Source organism: Prinia subflava, chromosome 4 (genome assembly GCF_021018805.1).
Source record: "Prinia subflava isolate CZ2003 ecotype Zambia chromosome 4, Cam_Psub_1.2, whole genome shotgun sequence".
Lineage (NCBI taxonomy): Eukaryota > Metazoa > Chordata > Aves > Passeriformes > Cisticolidae > Prinia > Prinia subflava.
Window position 1 is genome coordinate 49,252,677 of NC_086250.1, and position 22,048 is coordinate 49,274,724.

General features: G+C 38.9%; 1 protein-coding gene across 1 annotated transcript in view; it reads left to right on the forward strand.

Annotated features, from left to right (window-relative positions):
* The window catches only part of TES (testin LIM domain protein), a 29,204-nt gene extending 7,217 nt beyond the window's left edge, over positions 1-21,987 (forward strand). The window contains exons 2-7 of the mRNA XM_063396710.1: positions 3,739-3,824; positions 13,386-13,635; positions 14,774-15,109; positions 18,429-18,644; positions 19,169-19,327; positions 20,553-21,987. Coding sequence (XP_063252780.1) covers positions 3,739-3,824; positions 13,386-13,635; positions 14,774-15,109; positions 18,429-18,644; positions 19,169-19,327; positions 20,553-20,744 — 1,239 coding nt within the window. The 3' untranslated portion in view covers positions 20,745-21,987. The remainder of the gene's footprint in view (positions 1-3,738; positions 3,825-13,385; positions 13,636-14,773; positions 15,110-18,428; positions 18,645-19,168; positions 19,328-20,552) is intronic.
* Positions 21,988-22,048: the final 61 nt, after the last annotated feature.

The following is a 22,048-nucleotide window of genomic DNA, read 5'->3' on the forward strand; positions in this document are numbered from 1 at the left end:
TGGTGGTACAGGAGTCCTCTTGCAGTGAGGAAGGAAAAGCAGCTCAGGCCTGAGTTGACTCTGGTCTCCTGGTGGGACTGAGGAGATAAGAAATATTCAGTAAACTTAAGAATAAACCCTTCTGATAAGCCAGGTTTAAACAATTTCATGGAAACTGCTGTTCCTCTTACACTTCTAAACAAACTCTTAGACCCTTGAATATGATCATTTGGGTTTTTAAGATGATAGTAAGGTTCTATGCATGACTCCTTACTGTGAAGTTAGCCAGCTTTTGTCACTAGATTCCAGTGTGAACTGAAATAGGGCAATCTTTCACTAATTGTCACTTGGCTGTAACCACTTGGAGCTTTCTGCCCTTGGTACTGTGTAATCTTGAAAGCAGCAATGGATTATCTCAGTCACAGGTATATCATCTTCTCTACTCAGGCTGTTTAAGTCAGTACTGGGTATTTTGGTAATACCAGATGGGTTTGGTTACCTTCTGCTGTAAAATGATAATTACGGCAGTAGACAGACAGGAGCTTCCTGGCAGTGTTTGAGCTGATCTATCTGTGCCATTTCTTCGATAACTCCATTTATGGGGAAGATGGGTTCCCTGCTGTTCTCAGGTACACATTATCTCTCCGGTGCTCAGCCTGCTCTGTGTCACTGGGTGCTTCTGCTTGGAGCTGGCCATATTCTGCAGAGGACATGGGTACAGAGATGGGTAGCAGTAAAGAAGCACCACACTGCAGTTTTAGGCTTTCTGATTTCCTAAGCTACAGATGAATTGGCTGCAAAGAAGAAAGTAATTTCTGAGGCTGATGCTTTCTTACAGCTGAAGCATGTCCTGTTACAGCACTCTGGAGAAATGTGTAATGCACTGACTTCTGGATAACAATAGTCTACAGTGCTTTTGAGTTTGGCTATTTTATGTCTTAATTTTTGGCAAGCAGCCACATAGTTTCTCTGTCAGAACAAAGGCTGAGGCTATGTGTGCATCTGGAATCACATCTAATTTGGTTTTTAGTGTGCCTTTCAGTCTTGAGCGAAACCTTTTCCAGAAGGTGCCCAGACATTGTGTATAGAAAGGTAATTCCCTTCTTTCTAGTTCACAGCAAACTGAAAAATCTGTTTCCAAACAAGTCTCTCTAATTTGCTAATTCAATTTATTTGTCTTGAGCTGCACAATACAATTTACATAATAATGTGCTCTTTATTTCTGGGGAGGGAATGTATTTCTGAAGAAATCTGCGCTAAGACTACTGGCTGTGGAAGTGCAAATAGACTGGCTGGTTTTTGTCCCTGTAGTGTGGAGAGAATATGTTCTGGGTGGAGCATTTAGATAGCAGATATTTCCTCTCTTTAATTTGTTTCTGAAGAGGTTTTTTTTAGCTTAAAAAAACCCCAACCCTTAAATGTCAGGAGGTTTGGAAAGGATACTTTAAATGGGTTTTGCAATTTTTAAATATTTCTTACTTGAATTTCAGATTCTGTGTTGGGAATTCTTGAAATGTCAAGCTTACTTCTCTTACTTCTTTCTCTGTATAAAACAGTACTCTCTAAACAAGTGATCCTGTATTTCTAAATCTTCTAACTGCAATACTAATGAGTTGATCATTATTTCCCTTTCTTCTCATTCCACTCTTTTTGAAGGAAGGAAGAGCCTGAGCCTGACAAAGTAATGGCAGTTTGTAACTGAAGCAGCAGCAAGAGAGAATGGGTTAATGGTGTCTTTTTTGGGGAGTTGGGGAAGACTGGGGTTTTGTGGGAGTTTTGTTTGTTTATTTGGGCAGTCCAATCATATTTAACAACTTTTTAGAGAGGATGACATTAAAAACAGAACAAACAACACCAAATAAAAAACAATCTGTCTCTCCTTCCTCCCCCTACCCCCCAAAAAAAGTTTTCTTTTTTTTCCCTTTAGGAAACATCCTGGCTAACATCTTGGTCTTTTTGAGTGTGAATTAGGAAGAGTTCTCAGGGTTTTTGTGCTTCATGGTGTGTGTGTGTGTGCATATGGGAGATCTCCAGATTCCAGGAGAGAATACTAATATAAATGCCCATCTTCAGTGAAGATGAACTTTTATTATCTTATAGCTTATCAGAAGTGTAGCTGATGAAGAACCTAATCTTTAAAGTTATGCTTATTTTACATATCTGCTGGTAGGCTTCAGGTTAGCATCTGTAACGTGAAGTTCTTGAGCCCTTAGGTTGATGAAGATGTGTCCATGATCGCAGCCAGCTTGTATTTCATCTTCCAGATATGGAATAAATTGCGTTCTGTCCTTCTGTCCATCCCTGCAGTAGCTTAATAGCTGCCAACATACCTCTTATCTCAAAACAGATCACAATCTTCAGGGACGTTTTTCTCAGAGATGTCTGATGACTGTTGAGGCAGTGATCCTTTAAATTATAAAGTAACTGAAAACATGGGATTCCCTGCATTTTACATGTGTTCTGTATTAAACAAGGGGTTGTCAATAATCTGTTCTTTATTTTGGACAAAAACAAGTTGAAAGTTAAACTGGTTTATATCCTTGTACATACAACAATAGTAGTGTGATTTCTCTCAGTAAATGGCAAACTTAATAATAAAACTTTATCACCACATCTAATTAACTATGGCATCGTGTCATTGTTGGCAGAACTAAAATTAATACCAAAACTTGTCAGTTCTAGCTGTGTTTCTGTTCATGGTAAATACTAAACTGCAGGTGAGCTGTTTCTACCTACAGCTAGCTGGGAGCGCTCCTACTTCTGCATGGGAGTGTGGGGATGGGTTCCTCTCTGCATGTTGGGCATGAGCCTACATACCCAACTGTGGCCACATTTCTGTGGTCCTTCATCTGTCTGATTTGAGAGCTTTGTTCCTCAAAGGTTTAAAGTGCTGGCGTGACATATTTTAATTTTACTGTGTTATATAAATGCGTAAGTTATTGTGCTTCGTATTTGTTTTTCACTTCAAACCTCAAGTGGTTGTTACTAGCTTAAATTTGCTGATCTGTTGATACAATGTGTGAATACCTTTACTCTGCACTGTTTTCTATATTCTCTATTTTCTCTGCATTATGAATTGGTCACCCACCCTTTCAAAACCCTGTGCATATCACTTCTGGTCATTGATTTTGCTAACTGTGCTGTTTCTCTTTCCCCTCAAAAAGTAAGCTGGTGTGAGTTCAGCTGAAATGTAATTGTAAAGGGTGTATACTATTCTCAGTCACTATCAGAGTAGCCTTTGGAAATATTAGACCAACTACTTAGTTGTTTACTTTATTCCAGGTTAGTGCATATAAACATGGAGTCTGTTTATTTCTTGATCTCCAGTATTTTGCCAAGTCATATACTGTAAATCACTTTGTCGAGACAGCTGGATTAAATGTCCTTTAACTTGAGGTCTTCTGGCCTCACTTACTCTGGTTTCACACCTTAGACCTAAGGAAATGCTGCAAAGAGTTTGCTTCTTCCCCTATGTGAATTTTGTAGAGCAAAAGAGCTGGAGAGAAAAGTCAGCAGAAAAGTACTAAGGCTACCTCTGCCTGCTTAGCTCAACCCGGTGTACAGGCTTGTGTGAACACTGCTGTTTGTATAGATACAATAGGAAGGTGAGTGGACTCCAAAATGCTGTCCTTATGTCAGCTTAGTCAAATGCTTGATCTTCTGCTTTAGCTGTTGATTGCAGATTGTAAAGGCATCAGTAAGATCATTCATGCAGTATAATTCTTGAAGCTGACTGTAGTCATCTTTCTCTGTACACAGATGGGCTTGGGCCATGAGGAAGGATTTGGTGCCCCCTGCTTAAAATGCAAGGAAAAGTGTGAAGGATTTGAGCTTCATTACTGGAGGTAAGTGACACCAAATGTGACTCAGCTGACATACCTGTGCAAAGGTCTTAGTAACCGTTTTTGTTCTCTCTCAATTAAACTATTAAGGTGTTTTTAAAAAGCTGACACAATTCAGAGCCAGAACTTCTCAGCTGCATTACAATGGAGTATCTAATCACTGCCCTGAAGTGAATGACAATTGAAGTAGATTTGTAAAATTGTCTAACCTTACAGTAAGAGGCAGGGCAGGGAAGAAATGTGTTTTATTTCTGTAATAAATGCTTTTTCAACTCCTGACCAAATATGTAAGCTTTGATCGGAGATGCTAGGTAAAATTATTTTGAAAATATTTGAAGCTTTGTATACACCTACAACTTACGTAGATGGGGAAGAGGTGTCACTGGCGTGTGTCACACAAATTCAGGTAAGTTAGATAATACTGAACTTGGATAGTGTGCTGTTCCTAAATCAGTGAGTAGATGATAGCAGTAAATAGTCTGTTATTATTTATGCAGAAACTTTGTATTTCATTAAGACCTTTCTTCTCTTACTCAACCAAGATGTGTATATGTATATTAATGCATTTATGTATCGCTGGCCCAGTTCACTCATAATACTGGGTGTGCTCTAAGATGTAGCTTAGTAATTCTGAATTTTTAGAAAACAGGTCCCTCTCAAAGAAAAAACCCTGAAAAGAACAGGAAAATAGTTGTTAGTAGCACTAGCATATGCTATCAATGAAAATTACTGCCTTTAACCAATGCTAACTAGCTACAGTGAAAATTGCATTTGCAGTAGAATTAATCCTTTTTTTATTAGGTAGCCTTTGCATCTCAGCCACAGCAGCATCGGGTACTGATAAGGCCTAGGAGACTTTACATCTTTGCCCAAATATTTCACTGCAGAGGAGACTGTTTAGAAAATAATCAATCAAACAAAAACAAAACACAGCAAAAACTTGTTATAAGTTGATTCATAATCAAGAAGCTATATTCTTATCTGTAATATGTAGCTATTGAAACAACTTAAAAACAATGACATGGATCGAGAAGTGGTAATGCACTATTAAGTAAATGTGATCATCTAAAGAAAAAAGAAAATTAATTTATGGAAAGACTTTTTCAATATGCACTGCATGACTGAGGGGTTGTGTGAAGAAGTAATAGTAAAATAAAACAGAATTAATGTAAGTAATGCAATAAAAGAGAATTCTAAAAAATGCAAGAGTCAATAGTGTTTATCCATGGTTAGATGAGAAATTATATTACTTTCTACTTGAAAACTCTTTTGTTAATAGTCACTGTGCCAGATGGGGAAATTACAAGTGGGAGAGGAAAAAGTCCAGTTAACTTTCTCTCTTTTTATTTATTTTTTAACTTTTTCTTAGTTGCCAGTGTTACACCTTGTAATTGCTAGATAATTCTTTAACATGAAATAATTTGGAATCAAAAGAAATAAAATGGCTAAAGTGGTTTAGTCACATCATAGTACGATGGCAAAGTTAAAAGGTGCCTGCTTTGTGTGGGTATTTGGGGTTTTTTGCCTGTGTCTTTCTTTATCCATATTGTATTGTCTTCCTGTGAGTAGGGCTCATTGTCGGGTCCTGAATACATAGCTCATCAGAACACTGTCTCTTCTAGAAAGTAAGTTTGTATACAGCAGTGGATTAAAGTAAGGAAAAATGTGTAAAAACAGAGACTATTTAACTAAGATTTAATTTGGAACTGGAGTCCATATAGGATAGACCAGATAAATCAGGTGGCTGGAAGTAGTCTGAAAAGCTTCATCTAAGTGTCAGACAAATCTGGTGCATACCTCTGAAACAGTCAAAAAGTTAGTAGTTGAGAGAAGTCAAGAATGGGTTGGAAAATAGCTGTTTCTCCAGCTGAGCTGCTACTGGAGACAATAGGAGTGTAAATCTGAAGTCTTCATTCAGTTTTGTGTAAATAGCTTTCAAAGGAAAAAGTATATTAACATGCTTTGCATGATACATATATTTTAGTAGTCTGCCACTTAAATGGAAAGTGATGCATCCCAAATATGTTTACTTAATTGTTAGCCTTTAAATCTGAAACTCTTCTAAGTAGGAACAAACTTTAGCACAAGTGGACAGAATATCGTCTTTATAACATGAATAATCAAAAATCAGTTCAAGTTTACCCACTTATTTCATTGCTACTTATCTCTAAAAGACAAGTGTTGAAGTAAGAATTGTAATTAGCGAAACAGTTACACAGTGGGAGAATAACTGGGGGTAGGGATTGACCCCAGTCAGCAGCCAGACACTCACAGAGCTGCTCACTCCCTGTCCCAGACATCAGGGTGAGAGAGAAAAAAGGAGAAACAAAAGAGGGGCAACTCGTGGGCTGAAATAGTTTAGTAGGTGAAGCGGTGGGTGAGCAAGTGATGCAAAGGGAATGTACTGGCCATCTCGCACTGATGCCCAGCCAGTCTCCAAGCTGTAACTACTTAAGAAGTCAGAAACCCTGACTTCTTCATCCTTTTTTTCTGCTTTATTGCTTATCATGATGTTATATAGCATTTAAACCCCATTGACCAGAGTCAGCTGTGCCCCTTCCGAGCGTCTCTACTTGCTGAGGACTGGGCAGAGTTTAAAAACGGGGAAGCCTTGACTTTGTGCCAGAAGCGCCCGGTCCTCTCAAGGCTGTTTTAGGTACAAACCCAGAGCACAGCTCCGGAAGGGCCCTTTGAGGGCAGTGACCTCCCTCCGAGGCAGATGCAGCCCAGCAGGGCAGCGGCGGCCCCGTGTGCCGGGTGTGGTTCTGCTGCGGACTGCGCCAGGCTGACACTGCCCTCTCCTGGGGACAGCCGGGCAGCCTCAGCACATCACACAGCCCTTGGTCTGACACGTGAAAACGCTGTTCCTCAGAGAGACAACACGCAATCTCTTTTTGTATTTCCATACAAAAAACCCTCCATTCTTCCTCTGGGGAGTCAGACTGTAAAGTGCACAAAATACCCAAGGGTACCTGTCTAGTAGCAGGGCTTTACAAGGAGCTGCTACACCCTTCTTCTCTATATACTGGGACTATTTGGAATATATCTGTTCTGGGTGGCACATACTGTTTTAAGACGTTTGTGCTGTAAATCTTGACACACTCTGTAGGCAGGTTTCATAGGTGCAGAACTGTAAATTGAGGCTATTATAGAAATGGTGGTAAACTAAGCCTTTAGTAAAATTTATTCCTGAATTTTGAAGTTCTGATAGCCCCAGTCTTGTGAGCTTGAAAACAAAATGAGTAAAGTGAGAGATGTGGTCTACAATGCTAGTTGAATGGCTAATAACTACCTGGTTTGTCCTAGTGTGTTAATAGCTTTTGCTCTTGAATTTTTCCTCAGAATTTTGCTTCTGTCCAAATGTAACAGCAGCAAAAGGTGAAAGTCTTTTAAATTTAGGTGTTAGATTTCTTTCAGGCTGCAAAACAACCCCCACACATCTGGTGGGTCAGGCTGGATATAAGAGATTGCTACTCAGTTAGTTACATATTGCTCTTTGGGAATGTATTTCCCACTAGAGGGAACTGTGGGACAGGAGTGAGAAGTTGCTACAAACAGGAGCAAAGGTTCTGATTTACGTTGGTTGCGTGTATACCAGAAAGTGGTAACTGTCCCTGATGTGACTCGCTGAGATGTTAAAAAAACTTCCCAAAAACAAAAATCTTAAGCTTGGGAATTATTGTTTTCAGCATGTGGCTTCTCTGCACAGATACAGTTATGTGGAAGGCAGGGAGAGCCTTAAGTTGGCTTTAAGATTTTCTGATACTGACAGGGAAGCATTGAGATGCAGCTCAAAGTAGTTGCAATTACTTACAGCTGCATTAATAACAAGAAAACATAACAGAATGAATCACAAAATCATAGACTTGGATGAAGAAGCAACGTGCCTTCTCAGTAATTTCACTGATGATGCAAGGCTGGGAGAAGTGGCTGATACACCAGAGTGCTGTGCAGCCCTGCAGAAGGATTTTGACAGGTTGGAGAGATGGGCAGAGGCAAACCATATGAAATTCAGCAAAGGCAAATGCAGGGTCCTGCCCCTGGGGAAGAATAACCCCAAGCGCCAGCATAAGCTGGAGGCTGACCTGCTGGAAAGCAGCTCTGTGGAGAAGGACCTGGGGATCCTGTGCACAGCAAGCTGTCCCTGAGTCAGCAGTGTGCCCTGGGGTGCATTCTGCATGTGGAGAGCTGTGTCCTATTCTGTGCTCCTCAGTACAAGAGAGACATGGAGCTCCTGGAGTTGGTTCAGTGAAGGGCAGCAAAGATGATTATGGAGCTGGAGCATCTCTTTTAAGAGGAAAGGCTGAGGGAGCTTGGCTCTTTCAGCTTCGAGAAGTGATGACTGAGAGGGGACCTCATCAATGTCTATAAATATCTGAAGGGAGGGTGTCAAAGGATGGGGCCAAGCTCTGCATGTTGGTGCCGAGCAGTAGGACAAAGAGCAAGGGGCAGAAAGAAACTGATGCACAGGAAGTTCCACCTGAATATGAGGAAGAATTTCTTTACTGTGCAGGTGACTGTTGGGGGTTAGATTTGTTTTTTTTTTTTCTTCTCACAGAATTTTTTCCCATAAGTTTCCAAGAAGCCTTGATGACTTATTAGTCAGAACAAAAGGAGTACTTGAGGGATATAGCAGCACAAGGCTACACCTATTGTTTTTGAGTCCCTGGGAGTGTCCCTCAGAGGGGAGAGATGATGAACTTTGGGAAAGGCAAAAAGACAGATCTGGGGGAGGGCACTCTTGCTCTCAGCACCAAGGAGGACGGTCAGGCTGCCCTCTGCCTCTGCCTCGTCCTGGGAAATCTACAGTCATCTGCTGTGTACCCGGGAATCCTGAACTCGCTTTCTCCGGCCTCCCCCCACCACCGCTGCTTCCTCGGAGCTTTGAGGTTCCCCTGCTGCTCTGTAGCCCTGCCCTGCCCAGCCCTGCCGGGACACCCCTGCTGCTCCAGCTGCCAGCGCAGAGCTCCTCATCTCATCCACCAGCCCGGGACTTTTCCTTCCTTCCAGTTCGGCCTCTCGGAGCCCTGCAGGGGCGCCGAGATCAAACTGCTCTGGGCTTTTGTAAAAGAAAGCCCTCAAGGTTCTTGGTTCTGTTTATTATTAATGCTGTAGTTGTTGTTTGTTTGTTGTTTTGTCATATATACTAGTAAAGAACTGTTATTCCTACCCCCATACCTCTGTCTGAAAGCTCCTTTAATTTTTTTTAATTGGAATAATTTGGAGGGAGGGGATTTGAATTTTCCATCTCTAGGGAGATCCTGCCCCTTCCTAGCAGATATCTGTCTTTCAAACCAAGACAGTGACCAAGCACTGGAACAGGTTGCCCAGAGAGGCTGTGGAGTCTCCTTCACTGGAGATATTCAAGAATCATCTGGATTTCTGTGATTCTGTAATAGGAATAAGTTAGTCGTTCTACATGGAGGGCACAAGCCTCAGGACTTACTAGGTCTTTATTGAGGAATTCTGTATGCTTGCAGCTGCCGCCTCCTGTCACTATGAACCAGCATAGGAAGGATCATGATCCATCTTATTTTTTTCCTCTCCATACACTAAAAAACATAGACAATTGGGAGGGTGGTTAACATTGGATTTTGGAGAAAGAACTGGAAGTCTTTGATCCTTCCTGTCAGCAGCCATTCAGGACACAGGAATTCATTATGTGAGAGGATGGAATCTCCATACTTTTCTTCCTTGTTTTTCTAACTACTCAAGACCTGCTAGCAAGGCACTATCTAATAGACATGTCTTTACAGTGATTCCACAGATTTGAAGTTTCCTCCCTATCTTCCATGTTTTGAATGCAAAAAGCTTTTCAAATTGCTGAGATGTGTGTGGAGGAATATTGCTCTGCTTTGATGAGGTCCTGAGAGCTGTGAAGACATAAGCAGGAGTCCCTAAAACCTCCTTCAGCGGGGATCCTGCTGAATGTCCTCCAGTGAAGAGAAAATGTTTTCAACAATGAAGATGGAGAGAACAAGAAATTGTCACTGCCTGTCTTCTTGACAGGCAGTGTCAAGGAGATAAAATTGTCTAAGCATATATATTTTTATATATTTATATGTCTGTGGGTGTATGTAACAGCAATTGTTTACTCTTGGAAATGAGGTGTTCACTTTACTATCAAAGGTAAAAATAAAGTGTCAATTTTCAGACAGAGTTGTCAAATATAAATTTAAGGTAGTGGAATGGGGTCAATTCAGTGGGATAGCTGTATTAAATTCAGAAAAATTACAAGCCAGTCTATTCTAAAGAGAAGTAATTGGTCATATACCTTCTGCAGAGGGGACAGTGAATGACTAATGAGCAGGATTAGTTGTGCTGTGGCAACTAGTGAAAGAAGTTAGGACTACATTGGAAACAGTAATATTCAGAAATAGTTACATGTAAATATCAATTGGACATCTTTAAGTACTGGAAATTACTCAAGAGGAGAGATCATAAATCAGGACAGGATGCTTTTATGGGCTGTTAGTAGCTCTGTGGACATCTTCATGTGGCTGAGATCCAGGGGGAGCATTGGGGAGCATGGGAAATGGCAACAGCCATGGGGATTTTCCTTCAATTCACTGAGAAATGCTGACATCAGTTGTGACTCAGCATTCTCCACATTCTTTCTGTATTGTTTTGTCCTGTATTCAGAGGCATAATGGTACACACGTTCTAATGCCAAGGCCACTAATACACTAATAAAACACTAATAGCATAGCTCCTGTAACAGCTTCTTGCAAACTGTTGGCAAAGAGTAATTCCCTTAACTTGGAAAGAGCAAGGAGATTAAACTGAAATGTACACAGTCAAATTCTTAATTTCAGTGTATGCAGGGGTAGGGAAGATTAGTGAGTACCTCGTTATTTTTAATGCAAGTATAAAGCACAATAGTTCTATGCCAGTTTTCCAGGAAGGACCTAAGGACAAATTGTGTGCTTTCACTTCTTTGCAACTACCTATTTATGAGGAAAGCAGAAAAAAAATCTCTCACAGATACTGCAGTCAGTGAAACATGTTAAGCCTTCAAGGTGGGACCAGGAATAATGACAGCAGCTGAGTCAGGGAGTTCATCTAATTGAAAATAGAAACAGGATCTCTAAGCTATTCTGCATTCTGAAACAATACTGTTAGGAGAAAGATATGCAATTTCATGATGTAACATGAGCAAAAATAAGGTACTCTTGTGGCTTTTCCCGCACATGTGAAAGTCTTAGAATGAATTCCACCACAGCTTGTGGGTCTGGTCTGTGACTGCTGTCAATGCTGCTTCACCTTAGTTTGGATGCTGCGGAGTGGGGAGAGTGTATAGCCTGTCAAATGGCAGTTGTGACCACACGGGCAATACAGCAATATAAACTGTTCTTACTGAGGTCCATCTAGCAAGCAGAGCAGTTCTGGACAGCCTGATCATACTTCAGTTGCAGGGAACCCAAGAACATCTGGTCTTCACCAATGTTATTAAAACATGTTCTTATCAACACGCGAGACTGAAACTGGGGGCTACTATTGCTAAAGATTTAAGTTGTCAGAGTAAATAAAGTGTTTGGTGCCATTGTTTGGATGGACAAACTGCTTCAATTGCAGTAGCATGTGTGCTGTGAGGCATAAAGCTGCATGGTGATCATGATGTAAATCACTCAATCTGTAAAATGCAAGGTCCAATTCTATTGCCTGGTATGAGAGCTCAAAAAATATATGACTGAGTAATAAGGTATAAGCACTTGCATACCATAAAAGATGAGCAAAGTGAATATGAATAGCTTTTTAGTACATTAGTCTCTTAAGTATTAGCTATGTAAAGGACTTGTGTAGACAGATGCTGAAGATCTTGCAAAATTTTGTTTCCAGCACTGGAGATGCATAGTAAAGCTTTTAGGCTTAATGGGCAATGGTAGTTCATGTTTGAAGGTTTTGGTAAACTAGGAGATTGCAAAGTGATCAGTGTTTAGTAGCTATCCAGGTTAGTATCAGCTTTGAAATTCAGCACATCTTTCCTGTTGTGGAAATGAGCTGAAAGCTGTTAGACAGTCTATATCTTAATTAATGATCTCTCTAGGTATTTGTGTTGCAAAGTGGAGTCACTTCTGTTTAACATTGTTATTTTGCATGAGTGACTTATTTTTATTGCAGAGTTAGGTATTTTTATTTGGAATGGGCTTTATAACTTAAGTTACCACAGTGTATGGTTTCTGTATAACCACATGACCAGGGCACCATCCACAACACTGAAATGTTAGTACCCCTCACCCTAAACTGGTACATATAGAGACCATATATTTGGGCCTGGCTGTGTATCTCTTCAGGTGGCCAATTAAAGGTCCTCCTTCCTTTCCCATTATCTCAGGGGCTTGCTGTAGTCATGGCATGTTCTTCTTGTGTTCCTGTTACATACCTTATCTTAAGGCACTTAACTTGCCTTCAAGACTATATAAAGCAGGATGCAGAGCAGTGTTAGAGTTTGATGGGTTTTGGCAAGCAGGATTCAAAAGCATTTTATAGCTAATAGTTTATGCTATGTGGTGTATAAAGGATAAATAATCCTTTATACACTGCATAGCATAAACTATGGGGTAAAACACTGCTCGTTCCTCTTCAAACTCTAGAGATCCAGAACACTGATATATTATATTCATCTATAATAAAAACCTTTCATTAGTATCTAGTTTCACTAATTTCTGTATGCTGTGGCTGACTGTTTTGAACTGAAGTTCTAGAGATGCCATTAATAAATAAAGAACTAGCTTGTCTAATCCAGGGTTCTGTTCATTATATGTGGATTGTTTAATTATGCTTAAGGTAACAAATTGCTTTCTAATATTTGTTAGCTAAAGCAGTTGAAATGTGTTGTATATGAAAGAATATAATTTATATCCAAGTAAGTAGATATACTTCTACCTTTTAAGGCTGTTTTCTGTGAAAATTCTCTCTACAGCATGTGCCAGAGTACCTCTGACTTGGTTCAGAGCTGGGTTGAAAGGCTTTGTCCATATAAGCCTTTAACTTTTCTTTCATCTTCTCTTTAAATGCTGTGCTTTGAACAGAACTTAGTGCAATTACACTCTTTGTATGTCTGTATGCATTTTCTTCCTTTTTAGGAAATATTTGTTTTCACATGATAGCAACCCAGTGATAACCAAATATCACACATACAGTAAAATACATGTGAAGAAAATCATATAGTGTGTGTAAGATTGAATGTATGAAGAGCAGCTGAAAAACTAAAAGCCCAAACAAATTATGCTGGGGGAATCATGTTGATGCATTAAGTTATAATAAATCTGGTAGATGACTGATAATGGATATGTATGTGTTTGATCAGTACTGAGGTGTAACTGAGGAAATTACATAGCTTCCTGTTAAAAATGCATTAGTGTAGTCGACTGATACAACAAGATCTGTAAATAAATAACGTAAACAATACAAGAGAACACATAAGGAGGTATTGGACACATTGCAGAAAAAACATGTATATTTCCTAAAGAAAGCAATGGAAATAAGGGGTTTGGTTCCTGGTGATGAGAGACACCAGATGATGTGAGATTGTAATTTTGTTGCTGTTTCCATGAATTTCAGGAAAATCTGCCGCAACTGTAAATGTGGCCAGGAGGAGCATGATATCCCTTCAAGCAATGAGGAAGATCGGAAAGTGGGGAAACTCTTGGAAGATACAAAATACACAACCCTCATTGCAAAGCTGAAGAGTGACAGCAATCCCATGTATAAACGCAATGTAATGATACTGACCAACGCAGTGCCAGCCAAGAACATAACTATTGATACTGTGACTTATGAGTGGGCGCCTCCCGTCCAGAATCAGACTCTTGTAAGTCCAGCTCACATGTTTTCATGTTCAAGGCAGGAGTTGGTGGGAGATAAAGTAGTAGAGCTTACTGGGAGGATAACTTTGCCTCTTGTAGTCTTCCTTCCTTCCTCCTCAAAACTGAAAATATGGAACATATTTTATGAATCTTGCCTCTGTCATCTTGCTTTATGGATATTTGTATGTAGAAATTCTTTAAAACCTAGGGAGATGAAGTAGTTTTTAATACATAGTATTAAGAGTTAACTTCTAAGTCCCTGGAGACCAGTTTCTAGAACCTGCCCCCCCCCCTTTTTTTTTTTCCTTTTGTCTTCTCCTTTTTTTTTTTTTTTTTAATAAACTTGAAAAATTTGCATGGCTTGTGGGCTTAAAGGAAAAAAAAAACCAAACCCAACACATCAATTTATATCATTGTTTAAACTTAAGGGGAACACTTAGTCCTGGTAATAGCTTTTACTGTATATGGCAAGAACAAGGTAAGTGTTGGCATCTAAAAGAGCAGCTCTCTTACAGTATTTTTTCAGCTGAAGTAGAGGACATGGTAGATAGCCTTCTGAGGATCTTGCTTCACTTTTCAAACTTTGATTAACTAATTTATTGTACCAAAATGTGCAATGCATGCCAGAGTGACATTATCTCAAGTTATTCCTTTTCAGTGAATTAATCAAACCTTGTGCATCTAAGAATTATTTAACATTCAGTTACCAATTTGATTTTTAGCCTTATTGCTTTATTAAAACTGGGACTTTTTTTCTATGATTTAGTAGAGTTATTTGTCCAGTGGGCTGTATGCCCCAAGCAGATTATTTCAGATTCTACTTTTCTAAGACTGTACTCATGTTCAGTATTTATAGACAGAGACAAGGTGCTGTGTAAATGTTATTTGCTCAGAGAAGTAATAACTCTTTTCTGTATGTTGTAAAAGGCTTAAAAAGGAGCCTGTCTCCTACTCTGGGAAGAAGCCAATTAATGCATCTGCTGTATTTTATCTCCATTACTGTTTCAGGAGCTTAGTGTTTATGGAAAGAACCTTGTTTTTGACAAATTTGTCTGTCACTAAAAACAGCAGAGATTATTTTAGTTGTGTTTGCTTGGGTCTGTAGCTGAAGTGCCATCTGATCTGTAATTCCTCCTGATTCAGGCTAGACAGTACATGCAGATGTTACCAAAGGAGAAGCAGCCTGTCGCTGGCTCGGAAGGCGCGCACTACAGGAAGAAGCAGTTGGCAAAGCAGCTGCCTGCTCACGATCAGGATCCTTCAAAATGCCACGAGCTCTCCCCCAATGAAGTCAAGCATATGGAACTGTTTGTGAAGAAGTACAAGAATGAGGCACTTGGTGTAGGAGATGTCAAGCTTCCTGGTGAGGTTGAAGTGACAGCTTCTGATGAGAATAACTTGAAAAATGGTGGTGGCAGAGGTACTTCATCTGCTGTTGGAAGAATGGAGAAGTCCCCAAATCAGAAAGCATCTCAATATGTAAGTATAAGAAGGGAAAGATAAATATGCAAGAAGGTGTATTATAATCTGAGTGTTCTATTTGGTCATTTTTTTCCAATTGCATTGCTTGTTAATTTGGAATAGCAAAAATCTGGGGAGGGAAAGAAAGAAAGGGAACTGGAAATTGTTGTGAATGTCTGCACAGAGCCCTGGTTTCTGACAGTATTTAATGCACTGCAGCAAATAACTTCCCAGGTGACTCTTTCATCATTTTTCATGAGTGCAGAAACATGTTAGCTTGGAGATACTATATTGGGGTGGCTTTTACAAAAGAGTGATCAAAAAGCTTGTGATGTCTTACAGACTAATTGTTACATTCTTCTCCTCTTGAAGTGTTAGTTTAATTTTAGAAGCTTGTTTTCTCTTTCTTGGAAGTGCACTGAAACTACCCACTTGACAAATTGTGCTTAAAATGAAATTAAATTAAGGAATAATAAAGTAACACGTCTCCATCCTGTGTCCAACAAGTTGAGCCATATGTGGTTCTTTTGACTAGCCTTCTTTTCCTATTCAGCTCCATTTTCTTATATATTTTTTTCCTTTGCCATCTGATTTCTCCTTATAATAGCTCAATGAAAAACAAGGTGTATAAAACTACCCAGTTTTCATTGATATTTCAAAAAATATAGCTTTAATCAGTATTTCTGACATGACTACTGCTATGCATGTCTCAACTAACAATTACAAATACAAAATAGGGTAAGATTACTGAAGGAACATTCAATCAGTTTAGTGGAGGGTAGGCATTACTTAAGAGTGTCAAAAGCTCTACTATAAGTTGATTTCTAGAAATGTTGCTAAAAGCAACATTCTAAAATCTAATGTTTAGAATAGAACATTATTCTAATTCATACATATTACTATATATGTATGAATCCTTAAAATTTTCTGCAGGTTGCTTACAGAAAATACACAAGTTTTAGATGGAGGAAAAGGTTTGCTTAACATTGGTTGTAGAATGTGGCTTTTGATGTTATTGGGGGTGTGGTGTGCTTTTTTGTTGTTTGTTTCTGAACTGACAGTAAATATGACCACTGGTATAAAATATAAAATCAACATTTAGGTTTTAGCTTTGAACATGGCCACTTACCCTGAAAATTTTCAAGCTGTGCCATTTAATTATCTGTAGCTATTTGCTAATTTTTTTGTTACTGTCTTGTTATGGAGAATCTAAGAAACTAAAAAGTTATTTTACCATGGCTTGATTAGGTTACTGTAATTTTGTCTTAAATCAGCCTTTCCTGCTGGTTTACTTTAGTTTCACAACAGCAATTCTTAACTTACCTCCTCAAGGAAGACCTACAGGAATGCACATCTTGCATTGTACCTTGCTGACCAACTGCCTTGGACTGTAATAATCAATAGCAGGAGGCACGTTGTCCTCTTGAGTAATTGTATCAGAAAGTGCTTCGTTTCTACATTGCCTGTTCTTCACTTCCCAACTTCTCTCACTCCAGCACCCGAGTATTTTTCCTGCAGTTTAAGCCAAGCATATATTATCAGTGTGGGCCAAGATTCAGACAGAGGCTTGTAGGTGCTTAATAGCGTAAGTGAATGTTTGGGTTTCTCATCTGTTCTTAGGTACTGAGTTTGCACTGGGTTAAACAATCAGGATTTAGATATGGGCGTTTTTTAAGTATTTTGGGGCAGTCTGATTTCTGCAGTGAGGCTTTGTTTCAGCTCTATGATTTAGCATTGTCTCAATTGCTTTCTAACAGTTCAGCATGAATTGATACAACGAAGAGCTCTTAAATACTTAGCAAAAGAAATGCCATCCTTGTCTACAATTTTTTCAGTTGGTTCTGCATTTTTGCTCATCCAATTTTTTTGTACATTGTCTTTCAGACTGAGTTGGAAATCTGTATTTCTGTAGCTGTGGTAAAAAGAATCTCTTGAAAAAATAATTTTCATTATAGGAATAGAGTGCACTTCTTTGAAACCTGATAAAAAGTTTAAAAAAGCAAACCCGACAACACTAACAAGCAGGTCTCCAATATTAATATAAATATACCCATAGTAAATGTCTCTGTGTTTAGAAATACAAAGCTTTTTTACCATGTCTGAAAACTGAATTAAAGAAAAATAGGTACTCAACATATTTTCATCTTGTAAAAAAGGAAATTTTATGTAGCTTTTAACCACCAAACCTGGAGATGATGTAAATGGTAGGCAAGTGAATCACATTGCTTAGACCTGGGTTTAGGCAGCTACTTAACCTTCCAGTAGACTTCTCTTGGAGTATGAAGTCTAAAGTAGGAAGGTCAGAAACCTTTATATACATGTATATTTGAACTTTCCCTTCCATTAGTTTTCCTACATTCTGCATTCTGTTGCAAGTTGTTCTTACTCTTTTGATGTCTTTCTGTATATCTTTTGAAATTGTCTGGCATCTGGAATCAGATAAGTATGCCTTACAGCTGAGGCACTTTATTTGTATTTTATTTTTATATGCACACAGAAAGCCATTTGTAGCTGATGTGAGTCATAGAGGAAAACCTTCCCAGGATGTTCAGCCCAGTCCACAGAGCAGCTGGAGTGCAGGAAATGCCAGACTGGTGATTAAACTGTAGATAAAAAATTTTTGGTTCAGTAACATAAATCATCTGTGTTTTTTTACTTGATGGCAAAACCCTCTCTGTAGGCAGGTACAGGACAGAAGACTGACTGTGAACTCTCTGGAACTGTTTGTAGTGTGGCTGTCTATATACCTTTTGTAGGTACAGTACATACAGTCACTCTCCCTGTCCTAAAATCATTAATCACAGACTGTTGGACAGCAGCCATGGTGACTAGCATCCCTAGAACACAGCTTTAAACACAATCAGTTTGAAATATTCACTTTTTTTTTTTATTTTCCACACCAGTGATGCAGGTATGGCTTGGTCTGCTTATGACCTTTAAGTACAGCCATTTCCGTGGTTAGCTTTGATGGAGGGTCATTATTCTCTCCTTATTCCTAAGCGTGTAAGGTTTACAGAGCATAACATGAATTTTAATTGCCAGTTGTTTCCTTTAAACACTGGACTGCAATTGCAGAATGTGAATACAGCAAAGTACAACAATCCTTTTAAGGAGCACTAATTCTATGACAGTGGAATGTGCATCATCTTGAATTGCTTAGTTAAACCTCAACTATTGTACAGGTATATCCTGAACCACTACTATCTACTCATGGGATTAAAGTAATGCTTTGATTTCAGTCAGGAAAGATGAGGTTTGTTAAATATGTCAATAGTATGTAATTTATATAAATATAGCTCTCAAAGACTTTATTAATTTGGTAATATCCTCTTTGCAGTCCTGCTATCACTGCAAACTGAACATGAAGGAAGGTGACCCAGCTGTCTATGCAGAACGTGCTGGATATGACAAATTGTGGCATCCAGGTTGTTTCGTTTGTTGCACCTGCAGTGAACTTCTAGTGGACATGATCTATTTCTGGAAGAATGGTAACCTGTATTGTGGAAGACATTATTGTGATAGCGAAAGACCTCGCTGTGCTGGATGTGATGAGGTAGGAAACATCCTAGTCTTTTCTTCTAGCACGTAAGTTTGTTCTCCTGAGAAGGGATTAGGATGTTTGTAAAACATTTCAGTGCAGGAAGATGATACAGCTTCACCAGTTTAGCTGATATTTTAGCTGCAAAGATCGGAAACCAATGTGGACACTGCACATTCAGGAAGATCTATAGTTTGGTTTGGATTTGGTGGTGATTTTGCACAATCTATGGGGACATAGGATGTGCCATGTGAAGGCAAATTCTTCCAACAAGTCCCAGTTATGCAGTGATCTCATTATCAGGGGCACTGGGGCCAAACTGACCCTGGGCAGCAACAGGGAGCAGCCCTCCTGGGGCCTCTGGCATTTGCAGGCTCTTGGGAGCAGCATGGAGGCTTTTGGGAAATAGTTAAACAATGGTGGGACGATGGGGAGTTCTTGCAAATCACAAAACATCCAGAGGCTGTATTTATTAAAAGATACACTGTTCAAAAGAATGTACTTGTTTACTTGTATACTTGTTTATATCTTCCTCATAGCTAATATTCAGCAATGAATATACTCTTGCAGAAGGGCAAAACTGGCATCTGAAACACTTCTGCTGCTATGATTGTGACTGTGTTTTGGCTGGGATAACCTATTTAACAGTGAATGACAAGCCAGTCTGCAAATCCTGCTACATGAAGAGCCATGCTGTGGTAAGGTTCTCACAGATGTCTTGGTGTTATGAAGGAAGGGAACATAGGTCTGTGGAGCTTCAAACTCTTACTTTTTCTCAGCCTGGGAGTATCTAAAAAGTATAAATTGAATGTGCGTTTAGGCTTGAGTCAGTCATCTTCTTCCTCTTTGGGGAAAAAATTCACAAAACTCACAACTTTAGGCAGGTAAGTGTTTTGTCCCTTCATAAACTTGAACAAAAGCCACGGCCACGGTGAAGGCACCTGGGGTTGGAACCTGTTGGAAGAACACCTTGAACTTAGCCAGTGGTGAAGCAGGACATGGTAACAGAAGGAGTAAAGCAGGTGAAAGATGAGTGATGCTGCTAAATGTTTAGTTCTTTTCAATTGTAGTTCATTGAGCCTGGTGGAAATCAACTTGAGCTATTTGCTAAAAGCCTGTAGTGATAACTGCAATCTAGGTACTTTTGTTCCATTTAATTCCAACCACACGTGTTAAAAAGGAGACTGATTGACAGGATACAGCTAGAAGTTTGGCAAAGAATGGTAGTTCTTGATTCATGGTGATGCTGGAAAGTAATCTGAGATATCGGTGCGTTCATATCTGTAAGTTAGCCAGCTACTAGCTGGAGGCTTAGTCTAATGTGCACCCTACATGGTTTATATAGTGAATGGAGAAAAAAAATATCTTCTCTAGTTGTTAGTTAATAATATTATGAGGTAGGTGTGAGGAATTGGTTTTTTGGAGTCTTTTTTTTTCCTCTTAAAACATTACCTTTCTCTATATAAATTACAGTTTGTGAACAACCAGATTTTAAGATGAACTGTGTTCAAGACTTCCTAATAACCTTTAATTACTTGGCATTGCCACAGAGCTGTCAGTGCACAGGAAAATTTGTAGCTAATCTCTTCATGTATTTAGGTTAATATATGAAGATCTGTGCTGTTTGACATAAAATATTTTTATGATTATTTGGGTATTGGGAAATCCTAACCATCATAACTGTCTAAGCTTAGTCCCAGCAGCAAAAAATTCATGTGTCAATTTTATTATTCTGTGCCCTCAACTGAATTCCAATCAAAACACTTTAAAAATAAATAAAAAATCAAAAACTGGAGACTTTTTTAAGAGGCTTCTTTTAACTCCTGTCTCTCTGCTCCAAAAACATTTCAGAGTTCCAAGTTTTATTGCACTTGATGAGAGCGTGTGTGTGCTTCGTTTCAGTGTTGCTTTATTTCTAAACAGATCTGCCAAGGCTGTCATAATGCTATAGATCCAGAGGTTCAGCGTGTAACATACAACAACTTCAACTGGCATGCTACGAGGGAATGCTTCTTGTGCTCCTGTTGCAGCAAGTGTCTAATTGGCCAGAAGTTCATATCTGTGGAAGGGATGCTTTTCTGCTCAGTGGGATGTAAGGAGAAGATGATGTCATAAAAGAAGACATGCACAGAACTAATCAAGTGTTGCTGTGTTCCAAAGGCTCTTGCATTTCTACTGTAAAATATATAGTGTCAGGGCATTTAAAATTATTGAAAGTATTAAACAGCATTTCCCAAAGATTTTTTTTTTAATGTCTAAAGCTTCCTATGTAATCTTCATTTCTTATCTGTAATACTTTATTTTTTGGAATATTGTTTCTGAGTCTTATTTCAAATTACTTCATATCAGAGAAATGTAAGAAAAAATGTGTTACAAACTCTATACATTCTAAGGGAGCTCTTCACTGTAAAGAATCTTTTTGCTGTATCCTGTCTAATGGAACAAGAAAATGTGAAAATGCTCCAATTTAACTTGCTTTGTATGATGAATAACTCTTTCACCTCTGGTTTCACTAATTTATCATTTTTATATTTTTTTGCTTTCATCAAGCACTTTAGACAAAATGATCAGTTTTACTGCCATGTACTGCTTGGTGTTCCTGACTTCACGTATGCAGGAGGAATTAATTAAGGACACTTAAAAAAATTTGCATTTAATAATTTCTTTGGTTTTGTTATGTAGGTTCTTAGGGGATGGTGGCTACTCTTAGGTCTAGTTTTGAAAGTAACTCCACCAGTAGAATGTTGGTTCATATTTCTTTCTTGCAACGGTTCATGCCTGGAAAAGCTTTAATTTACAAATGCTGAGGTTATGTTATAGATTGGGGATGGGGAATGTTGCTGTTAGAAAATAAGAGCAGGTCTTGCTTAGATTAAAACAATCCACCAGAAGTAGTGGATGTCACTGTTAGCCTTTCAGAACTGGCTTCTGTTCTGTATCTTGAATGTTCCTTTCATAAGTTGTGCCTTCTATTAAGAGGGATGTGGCACACAATACTGTATGCATTTCCAAGAATGTATTTTTGCAAACGGATCCTGTGTTTGATTTCTACATTTTGAACCAAAGCATGAAGAAGTCTTTCCCAGAAAACTTCAGTATTTGAGTGAAAAAAATCACAGCTGTGTATTAGCTTTGCTTACTAGATAAACCAAATGTGTGGCTCTTTCTTTTTTTTAATAATTATAGACCTAGAGTGAAGCTTCTTAGATGCCAAACACTGAATGAGGAGTGTCTGGTCTGAAAAAAAAAAAAAATTATTATTTTTTAAAGAAAAATCTATGCAAGTCTTATGTGCGGTTCTCGTAACTGTATGGTGATTGTATTGTAACATCTAATAAAATTAGTGGTTTTCATTTAAGTTGTCTACCAGTTCTGTTCCTGTTCAATCCCCTTCAGGGGAGGCAAGGAGGAAGGGAAAT